We start from the raw sequence: 11,023 nt of genomic DNA, 5'->3' as shown, positions 1-11,023 counted from the left end.
ATTTCTCAAAATTTGACGGACCCTCCCATCAAATATGCCCGTCAAATATTTGCTTGTAGAATTTTTTTTTTTGACGGCCTTGGACTATCAAATTATTGGAGAATGATTTAAAAAAAAAACAAAAAAAAATCCATATGGTATGACTATCGAATTTGGAGGTTTAACAAACAATAACACGATCCTCTAATTCACCAATCACAATAAACAAAATAATAATAAAAAATCAGAAAAATAAAAAAAACAAAAGAAAAATCATAAAACAAGCTCCAAATTAAATTAAACAACTCAAAATTCATATTATAAATTGAAATTCCATTATTAAACAAGCTCTAATAGAAGCAATTGGGCACTAACAAATGAAATTGAATCACATAATTACTTAGAATAAAATACAATCAGAAGCAAATGGGCGTGATGCCTTTCATACCTAGACCCCAACTAGCAACATGAAAAGACCCAAATGCCCCTTATTTTCAACTAGAATCTGCCAAGAACACACCCATTAACCAATTTACGTAGTCCACGGTTCAAACGATTGTCAAAATTTTCCTCTACTTGTATCAATTTACGTAGTCCACTGATTTCAATTGAAAACAAGCGCACAACCACGGCTTTGATGCCAATTGTTGGGTTTTCTAACCCTTTAGGAACTAGATCTTAGCTCTCAAGATCAAACAAAATCAGTTTTACAAAAAATATGCTTTGAAGACAGCCTTGCCTCTTCAATCTGATCTTTGCGGGTATGTTCAATGTATTTGTCTGGAAGATCATTGCCCTTAACTACATAAAAGTACCAAATAGAATCAGAATTGAGACCCAAAAAATACATTTTAAGCCTGAAAAATTGAAGGATGAAAAATTACCTTTAGAGGTCCATCTAGAAGACCATTTAAGCTTAAGAAGTACATGAGACCCAGAACCTCCAATAGAACCTTCCTCCACTGTAATTAGGATCTCATGTCTTTAGCTAATCTTCTGATGAGCTCTGCATCCAAAGGTTTGTACAACCGTGCATCTTCGACCGTCACATCAATATTGCAGGATTTAAGTATGTTTGCAGCTTCCATACATTGCTGAACTACAGAACCGAACCCAATAATTGCAACTATGTTGCCTTCCATCAAGATTCTTCCCTTACCAATTTGTTAAAATGACAAATAAGTAAAAGATGATTTTAAAGTTCATATTTATAATCTTAAGAAGGTCTAAATGTTTCACATCGTTTTAAATTTGGGTTCGAATAGAGAATCTCACCTGACCTGTTCCATTGATATAAACAGATACAATTTTCCAATGAAGAACACCTGCAAATTCAAATTATAAAAAGAGAGTTTAATGCACCTGATCATATATGTCAATAACATAAGATGCATTGGAAGACATTCCAAACTATAACGCGAACACGACGTTAGCGTATAGTGACACACCCACCTAGCTACACCCACCCACCTACACACTCATACAGTAACCCCACCCACACACACACACACACTGTGTGAGCATGTTTATATAGATCAATTTAGAAGGATATTTCAGAACACCCCTTGGAGTTGAGATGACAGATTTAACATTTATATCTTGAGCAATTAACCACCTAGTAGAATAAAATAGTACAAAGGACAAACAATAGCTAAACCTATAAGAAGAATGCTACTGAAAACTATAGCAACGAAGGAGTGGAGTCTATCTTTAAGTTGGGTGGTCTTTTGTTGTCTGAACTGGCAAATAAGATGAGAGATGTGGCCAATACCTATATGTTTGGGGTAGGTAGAATGAAATCTAGTTCAATCTGGGTATTCAATCATGGGACATGTAGTCACTACCTATATGAAATGCCTAAAATGTGCATGTGAACCCAATCAATAGTAAAACAAAAAGAATTCAATAACAAGTAACCAATCAGTACATAATGACGAACCAAAATTCTTAACAGATGGGTCAAAATTAAATAACCAGTAATAGTAAAATAAAACATTCAATAAGAAATGAAAAATGGTTCATCTTCATACTTAAAAAGTGAATGTGAACCTAAGTATGTTGTATTTAGACTTGCAAACTTGGCAATATGATAGAAGTAAATCAAAAGCATCACTATCTTGGTAATTGAATAACACAAGAGATGGGCAGTACGTACCTTAACAGGTTTTGTCTGTGAGGGCCCAAAACAGAACATCAAGATTACTTAAATTAATAGGAGATAGAGATTTGTTTCTTTCCCAACACTAATATTTGAACTATAGTAGATGCTCCACAAGGAAAACTGTATGAGAAGCTCAACACGTTGTAACAAGAAGGTCCAAATAAATCATCACCAAAGGGTCTCTACATTTTTCCCCACAATTGACATAGGTTGCATGCCTCTCGTTAGCCTTCCAGAATATAGGTTTAAGAATTATTGACCTCTTCAAGTCTCTCTCCCTTTTTTTGCTAGGCAACCTCTTCAAGTCTTTCAATAACAAAAGACTTAGCTTTGGACATAATGGAATAGAAAAACAAAATTATTTTTAGTGGGTCTGATATTTGTGTGGTTTAGTGGCTTGGTTTTGTTGTAGGTTTTGTTTTGTTTCCTTTGTTGGTCTTCTTGATCTCCATTTTCATTGCAATTTTACTTATCAAACAATAACAATGGTGTTGCTTAATAATTAGAGAAAATGTAACATTAGTGATCCCTTGTGATTTCTGAATATAACATAAAGGTCCAAAGATAAGCAACTTTCTGAATAACCTGACCTGAATGTGATTTTGCCCTTCGAGATATTCTACTATCAAGTAAACAACAAATTTGAAGCGAAAGAAAAGATACATAAGCGCAATCTTAGAGATACCTCTCGGACAGATGTCTGAGTAATTTCCTGAAGTAAATACCACAGATCGGAGTCCTGCAAAGACTCCCCAAGAATCTGATATTAATACCAAATTCACTTTATAAACTAAAACTACCAAATCAAATCGAATTATTTTTATCAAATTCAAACCAAGAAAGAATCAAATCATCAAAATCAATAACTCAAAGAAACATATGGTACTCCTCTGCTACCGATATTATGTCTTATAAACCCCCACATCTTTCCTTCTTTCACTTACGATTTCCTTAATCAAATAAAACCCCAAATCTATTAAATTGCATCACCACATTTCAAAATCCGAAACCAAAGAAATAAAATAAAAACATAAAAAATAACAATGGATATTTATGTCAATTGCCAACCAGAGATAAAATGAGAACGACCAAACGATCTTTTAACCATAGTAGATGATAAAGCCCCCAATCTCACAATGTTTGGATGCTTAACCCTTCCAATTGCTTGTAGCAAATTCCTTCTCCCAATTGGAACTCCATTACCCATTAGACAATTTTAACAAAAATAATAACAGCAAAAGAAAAAAAAAATCTTAAAATAGATAATTTAGAACAAGTGATTTTTCTTTTCCATGTAATGCACCCACAAAATCAGAGAAACAACTTAGTAATATTAAAAACTAAAACTAAAAGAAATACATCTTGAGTAAATAAGAATTTGCTGAGTTGAATTGTAGTAAATGCATTATATTTATCAGTCTATTCACAAGGAATTTTGGTGTCTACTTTTCAAGAATTTTATTTATGGATGGGAGTCTACATATCATTACTTAATAAAACTAAAATTAAAAACTGAAGCCAAACAAAAGAATGGCATCAAGGGCATGGTTTGTCAAGAAATGCTTGCAATATTCATGTTCATCCCATTTTGAAGAAAAAAAAATGAGATGATAGGATAAATATTAAAAATTGGTGAACATTTTATAATGAAATTCTCACTTGTTGCTAAAACATGAAGAGACAAAAATCTTGAACAAGATAGATATCTATAATATAAAAGTGGAATAATAAAAGAAGATTAACATACCCCCAATAAAGAAACATATGGGAAGTAACCTATGTCAATTGTGGGGGGAAATTTAGAACACTATATACACTACAATTAGAGGAAACCTGATGAAGAATGCATGAACTTATCACCAAGAGTGAAGACCCATTCAGGTTTCTAAATAAGTATTTGATAAATAACATACAAGTTCACTCACCAACTCCGAGGTAGGTGTTGACACTTGCATATCAAGTTGTTCCAGTGAAATTTTTGTTTTCCCTGTAAGGAAAGACCATATGAGCCCTTCACATCTAGTACTCAAAAAAAGTTGTAACTACTTGTGGCATGTTTGTTGGACAACAACCGTTCACAACACAAAGAAAACGATATCTCATCCTATTCCTTGAACAACTCAATTTAATAAAGATTGAGTAAACCACATATCAATATCACATAAAACTCATATAAAAATTGGAGGATTTAAACATGTCTACCTCTACATGCTCTGAAATTAAGGACTCGAAGAATAAATGGTGGCATTGTTGATGATCCATTTGTCTCGGCAAGCTGGAGATCAAAACATAAATAGGAGTAAGGATACCATCAAGTATATTTAACTTGAAAAGGAAAAGAGAAAGATTAATTAAGAAACCTAGAAGAAAAACACAGTAAACAAATGTGGAAAAGAAAAGATTTTATTAAAACAAAAGAAAAAAGTATTTCAATAATTACCTGCTCCAAAAATTCTAAAAGATCTTTATCATAAAAATTGACACCTAAAATACAAGGTACCTGCATGATCAATGCAAGATTTATAAACTACAAATTTGTTGCAGAAAAAAATAGGAAGCACCCTGCAGTATTGATGAAAGATCAAGCGAAGCTTTTACTACTTTTGAACGAATAGCCATCCAACTTTGACTCCAAACAACATGGTTGAACAAAGATAGCTAGGTTAAAAATCCCCTCGTAACTCAAGGGGTTAGGAAAAACCCTCATGTGAAGGAGATCTCAGGATCAAGTAAAAAAAAGACTGTAAGTACTGTGGCATGTTTGTTGGACAACGGCCATTCACAACACATTGAGCAACCAATATCTCATCCCATTCCTTGAACTCAATTTACCGATTTGGCAAGGATATAGTATGCCTTACCCCATTGGCTAAGTAATAAGAATATTCATATCTATCCTGATTCTTGAACCATATCATCATAGATACTAAATCATCTCTTGTTATTGATCTCTTATAATAAAGAAGCCCACTTCTAAAAGACAAACTAAAATAGATACTATTCTAAACAAATTGGGCAATGCTAAAATCATATTGCAGTTGAGTTTTCACAGAAAATTTTCTACTAATAAAAAAATATGAGATCAAAATGGATACCATTCTTGGGGTAATGTTGTGATGTTCGAGCCTGATCTCAATATCCTCCATTTTTTGCATTTGTGTGTTATTTAGACATACCCTTCCACTTTAAGGTGAATGAACCACCAAGGGATGAATTGGTTTCTTTCTCAATTTCAGGACTGCCAGCATTTTGAACCTTATATCACTTACTAGTTACAAATGTTAGCAATGAACAATCCAACTAGAGATATAACCAACGGAAGAACACAAGTTATTCCTACTTATATTAGAAAGGCAAAACAAGAGTTACTTCAATTTAGGACAATGATAACAAATAAGTCTTTCTTAAAACATCCAAGTCATTCAACAGTTTAAATGGTAAAAGTTGTCATGGAAACTCCTAAGGTTAGTAAATATATACTATAGAAGAACGTAAAAATGTCATACAAGGACAATATATTAACATTAATCCCAATAATATCCATGACATCAAACAAGAAAAGACTTATGATTCTGACTGAACTCACCTCAACATCGTAGAACTTGAAGCATAATCGAGAGCTATCCAAGGAAAGCTTGGTTTCAAAAATTTCTGTAATGGTTGAATTGAGCTTTCCATTGACACTCAGACCAAGCCCTCCAATGGATATCAATTCTCCATAAGCAGCTGACTTCAATTCCATCCAACATTACCCAAGTATATGAATTAGTTATAAATCAATATGTTCATAGAAATACACAATCCAACAACATTTGATCATTATAACCCAAATAGGGAAATGATGTAAGCCATACATAAAAAAAGCTATTGTTCCACACTAAAATGTTGGGATTAAAAAAATTCGTAAAATAAAAGGGATTAAAAAGAGAAAACATCATAAAACAAGCTACCACTGCGAACCTAGAGAGCTAAGAAAACCAAAGGATTTTTATAAACTAGAACGTTGACTCACTTAATTTGTTTGAAAAAAATAATTTGATTAACAGATGTTTTTAACTCTACAAAGATGCTAATTTACATACAACTAATCTATCAACAGATTTGTCTTGGTCATTACATTTATATTGTGTCTCTTATAAAGACATGAGGAAACATGGTCTTAAACCCAAGTTGATCCAAAACGAACAATCGGATTAATTAACCGTTTTTTTTTTTTTTAATCTAATCAAGGTTAGCATTCTAAAAGTTTCTTCAGAATTAAAGTGAATAATGAAACTTTGTTGCAATCAATCCAGGGTTTTCGATTGTTACAACTTGCAACTATCAAATCGAGAAATAAATGATTCTAGGATTCCAAAAATTAAGTTCAAGCATCCCTAATTCTCAGACAGTTTAAGAAAATTGGAAGCAAAAGTAAACCTCAATCATGAATCATGATGATATACAGATATATATGAATTTGGAAAGGAAGAATAAATACCTTGAACTTGGCTTGCTTAAGTATCGGAACATCTCCAGTTGCCCTCAGATGGACAACCATTGCAAGAAAAACCAGAAACAGATTGATACCTCCATTAATGAACTTAAAAAAACATGAAACCCTAAACCTAATCTTGAGATCAAACAGAGATGAGATTTGGAGGGGTTTGTCAATGGAGGAGAGACAAACCTTTGCGGACTGAAGTCGATAAATCACTTCGTGCTATCAGAGAGTACACGAATTTGATTGTGAGAGAGAGATGGAGAGGACGATCGATCAATCGATCGAGAGAGAGAAAGAGAGAGAGAGGTGGTTCGAGAGTACAGTGAGAGACAGTGAAAGATAAATGAGATCGAGAGAAAAATAGATGAGATCGACAGAAAGACCATGAAATTGAGACTGGAAACGTGGTCCACAGGCCGTGGTTTTTGAGTTTTAAAATTCGTCGGGCCAGGCCCAACAAATTTTTTGATTAAAATTCGGAATTTTCACGTAGTGAGTGCTCTTCGTTGACTTCAGGAGTTAACTGTGGTGTCTCTTTTCAAGAGAAGCTCGTCTAGTTGGGAGAGAGAGAGAGAGAGAGAGAGAGAGAAGCTGTTGGATTTGTGCAGGTTCCTCCTAGAAGATTTATCTCAATCTCTTGGAAGAAATGAGATCACCCTTGGGTGGTTAAAACTAAATTTGGATGGAGGATGCAAGCCAAATCCAGGCCAACTGGGCGGGAGAGCCATGCTTGGTGATGCTAATGGCAATATGGTAAAATCAGAGTTTTGGTTCTAAGGTTTCGACTTAAAGGACACCAAACTGATTAATGAAATTGATTCAGCCTTCGTGGTTAATTCCATTAATGGTGGACTTGTCCATGGAATCTGGAACAGTGACTAGTGATGATCAAGTCAGCACTGGTGAAAATAAATTGGAAAGCTCAGTATGTTTGCAGAGAGGGTAGCAGAGTACAGACGTTTTATCAAGTTATACGATTGTGACAAGTTCCTGAAATTGCATTGTTGATGAAAATTATCTTCCATTAATAGCTAAAAATTGCCAAAGGGGAGACAATTTAGAATTACCTCCAATCTGGTCTGTAAATTAATTGGTTCTTCCCTTTGTAAATCCGTCTAATATTAATAATACTCTTACTTGCTTAGACTGAAAAAAAGGTCTATTAAGATCATGTAGGCTAGAAGGAATAGACATGATCTCAAGCTTACGTATTGATGTCATGCATTCATGTACGTGATCACTTACGTATAAACATAGATAATTCGCTACAAGAAAATGGTGAATTAGAAACAATATTGTAAAATGGATTTTAGCCGTTTCGAATTAAAAACAGCTTTAATCTGTTTCACCCTTAAAGGCCATTTTTAATGTGCACTTATAGATGGAAAAAATCGAGAGAAACCTCTCAGGGCTCTCATTTTAATAGGAACGATGATCTCTCCCCTCTTATATTTCTTCCATCGATTTCAAAGATTTTTTTCGATTCAAATTGATTTCAGCCCTATCCTTCTTCGATTTTGAGAAGGTGAGGTCACTACAGTAAAATAGGGATGTAGCGACGGTCGCTATAGGTTATAAAACCGTCGTAAATTCACATAGCGACAGCCACTCCAGCCGTCGATGGTCTATATATATGGGACTTATAGTGACAGTCTCCATTGGCCGTCGCTATAGGGTAGTTTATAAAAAATATATATTAGGACATTAGCGACGGTTTTTTTTTTTTAAATTTGATTTTCCACCTGCCCCCCTCACATGTTGCTGAATATTGGAGATACTCCTATGTTTTGAAATTAAAGACCAAGACCCCAATTAGTAACATGAAAAGACCCAAATGCCCCTCATCTTCAACTAGAATCTGCCAAGAACACACCCTTTAACCAAACTTCTCCCATCAGCGGCAACGAAAAACACGATCTGCATGTGAAATTCGAACAATTTAAGTGGAAACCAATTTAAAAATAATCTAAAAAATGCATCCAAAATACAATCAATTGAAAATATATGAAAGTGATGCAAACTCAATTTTATTCAAATTCATCCACTTCTACTACTATGCAAGCATTACTACCAATAACCACTTTAAGCTAAAAATTGGAAAGGTTTTAGATATAACTTGAACATCAACTTTACGCAACAGAGGCCATGTGAACAATCAAGTCAATCACACATGTGTTGCAAAAATAAAAGAAATCAAGTCATCATATTGCCAATCATAATCATATTTGGACTTACTTGCATCTTAAACGTGTAATGGAACGAACCTTGTAGTTTTAAAATTATCAAGATCCTCATCTTTCACTAGTTGAATAGATTACTAAGTGATAATTAATACAAGCATTTAGAGAGTGAAATTACCTATAACCCCATTCATTATCATACCAAGAGACGAGTTTCATGAACTTCTCATTCAGAGCAATTCCAGCCTTTGCATCAAAGATGCTTGACCTGCCAACATGATACATTAACAACAATAAATAAACATATAAAATCCATATGAAGAAGAAGAAGAAGAAAAAGAAAGTAGGTAAGAAATAAAATCAATCGGTTCCACATGAATGGTTTTAAAGCACCATGTCATAGGACATACCCATAATCTAGGGTAACCCAAGTGATTGGGACAGACAAGGATGCTGAGAACTTCAATCAAGATAAATTGAAATCGGTGTTTATGGGGTGGTAACAAGTAACAATTTTGTGTAGTGCAAACAGCAGGTACCCATTGTTGTATTTTTTTTTTTAACAATCTAAAGAGAAATGGATGTTTGGAGACTGGACATAAGACACATATAAACAATTGAAGGTTCTTACAAATTCTCTTATCTCAATGCAAAGTGGATACTACATGGGCACCGCTTCATGCCCAAAATTCAATTTCAATCCTCAATTAAAAGCCTATCCAATAGAAAATCCAGTTTTTAATAAACTTTTTGTGATACCCATCTAAACACATTTTTCGCTATAATAAACTTCTCATGAACTAAAGCATTTTAAAAATATATTTCTCAAAAATATGCAATGAAAACTGGATGTATCAGCATACCAGGTTTCCTAAGGATCACTGTGAAACTTCTTATCATCAGCAGACACATACACATGCATCCATGTTTATTAAATAGGTAAGAAAACATTATTAGTAAAGTAGGGTAAGTAACTAGAAAGAAAGACTACAAAGGATACGTCTAATCACTTTGTGCTCCCATGAAAACAATATTTTGTTTTCTCTTCTAATAATTCTTCCTTATAAAAATAAAGAGTTGATTTGTACTTACTATATAAATGAGAAGCAAGACTGCCATTACTGATGTACACGTATTTAGAAAATAATTGAAGGGTATAGTTTTTAACTATAAGTTGAAGACTGCTTATAAAATCTTATAAAATCTAAGAGTCGTGATATCTAACCATCTCATGGGCATACTCAATCGACTACATGACAAGTAGGGGAAGCATAGATCTGTGCTCCTTAGGATACTTGGTTCCCTCGAGATACATTTTTTTATGGGAAAGTACAGCCGTGAATCCAAAGGAGAGCAGATTTACAGTTTCGAACTTGTCATGTTAGAGTAGTCGATTGAGTTTGCCACATGGAATAGTCAGATTATAATGATTTAAAATCTAAATAAATAAATAATGAAGAGTTGTGGTCAAAGTCTAATATTGGCTCTTCATTACAATAACAAGCCATAGAAAAAGACCCATTGTCCAGGTTCAAACTTAATGTTCTGACTTGATCCTTTATTAATAAACTTGTGGAGGGGAGATAACATAGAGCCATCCAACAATGTCTTCTTCACGTAGTCCCAAACATGGTTGACATGGTAAATGATGCATTTGGACGTGTTTGTAACAAGGATGATGCTAAAGCTTATATGGGATCTAGTACATCTACATATATGGATGAAATTAATGATGTAGATGATGTTCAAGTTGAGAATGATTCTTCAAAGAATATTCAGTACGAGAAGTTGATGGAAGAAGCGTAACAACCCTTATATCCATCGTGTCGAATTGATGATACAAAATTATCGGTGATAGTTGAATTACTGAGTATGAAGGTTAGACATCAATGGTCTAATAGGAGTTTCACAGAATTGTTACAACTAATCAAAAGAATTTTACCAAAGGAGAACACTTTACTTGATAGAACCTTCACTGCTAAGAAGATAATCAAGTCTTTGTGTATGAAATACGAGATTATTCATGCATGTCGTAATGATTGCATACTATATTGGAGAGAGAATGAAAATAAAGACAATTGTCTTATGTGTGATAAAAGTAGATGGAAATCGATGAACTCATTGAAGTCAAGAAACTCACGTATACCTTGAAAAAAATTAAGATATTTTTCATTAACACCAAGGTTGCAAAATATGTACAGTGTACCGTGGATTGCGGAA

The 11,023-nt window shown here is 33.8% G+C and overlaps 1 protein-coding gene across 15 annotated transcripts; it reads right to left on the bottom strand.

Moving 5' to 3' along the window:
• Nucleotides 1–255: 255 nt before the first annotated feature.
• Nucleotides 256–7,113, bottom strand: LOC147393413 (uncharacterized). Of its 15 annotated transcripts, none has more exons than XM_086456549.1 (9): nucleotides 6,621–7,113; nucleotides 5,727–5,870; nucleotides 4,581–4,640; nucleotides 4,343–4,415; nucleotides 4,066–4,127; nucleotides 2,826–2,879; nucleotides 1,255–1,304; nucleotides 864–1,128; nucleotides 256–780 (listed from the first exon to the last, which is right to left on the bottom strand). In XM_086456549.1, exons 1-8 carry the CDS (start codon nucleotides 6,678–6,680, stop codon nucleotides 948–950), a joined length of 684 nt encoding a protein of 227 aa, XP_086312675.1. In that variant the 5' UTR covers nucleotides 6,681–7,113; the 3' UTR covers nucleotides 256–780; nucleotides 864–947. The 15 variants fall into 15 exon arrangements, with proteins under 15 accessions (XP_086312675.1, XP_086312676.1, XP_086312677.1 ...); XM_086456550.1 differs by having other exon boundaries at nucleotides 864–1,133; nucleotides 1,260–1,304; XM_086456551.1 differs by lacking the exon at nucleotides 2,826–2,879.
• Between the last annotated feature and the right edge of the window lie 3,910 nt (nucleotides 7,114–11,023).

This window comes from Akebia trifoliata, chromosome 10, assembly GCF_017979445.1.
Source record: "Akebia trifoliata isolate Shusen 1 chromosome 10, ASM1797944v1, whole genome shotgun sequence".
Lineage (NCBI taxonomy): Eukaryota > Viridiplantae > Streptophyta > Magnoliopsida > Ranunculales > Lardizabalaceae > Akebia > Akebia trifoliata.
The sequence above is the reverse complement of the archived record's forward strand: the minus strand, read 5'-3'. Positions and strand labels throughout refer to the sequence as shown.

Coding starts and splice junctions, on each gene's coding strand:
- LOC147393413 (XM_086456549.1), bottom strand. CDS start 6,680: ATGGTTGTCCATCTGAGGGCAACTGGAGATGTTCCGATACTTAAGCAA. Junction 4,416..4,580: donor TTTTAGAATTTTTGGAGCAG/GTAATTATTGAA, acceptor TTTGATCTCCAG/CTTGCCGAGACAAATGGATC. Junction 4,128..4,342: donor TAATTTCAGAGCATGTAGAG/GTAGACATGTTT, acceptor CTTTCCTTACAG/GGAAAACAAAAATTTCACTG.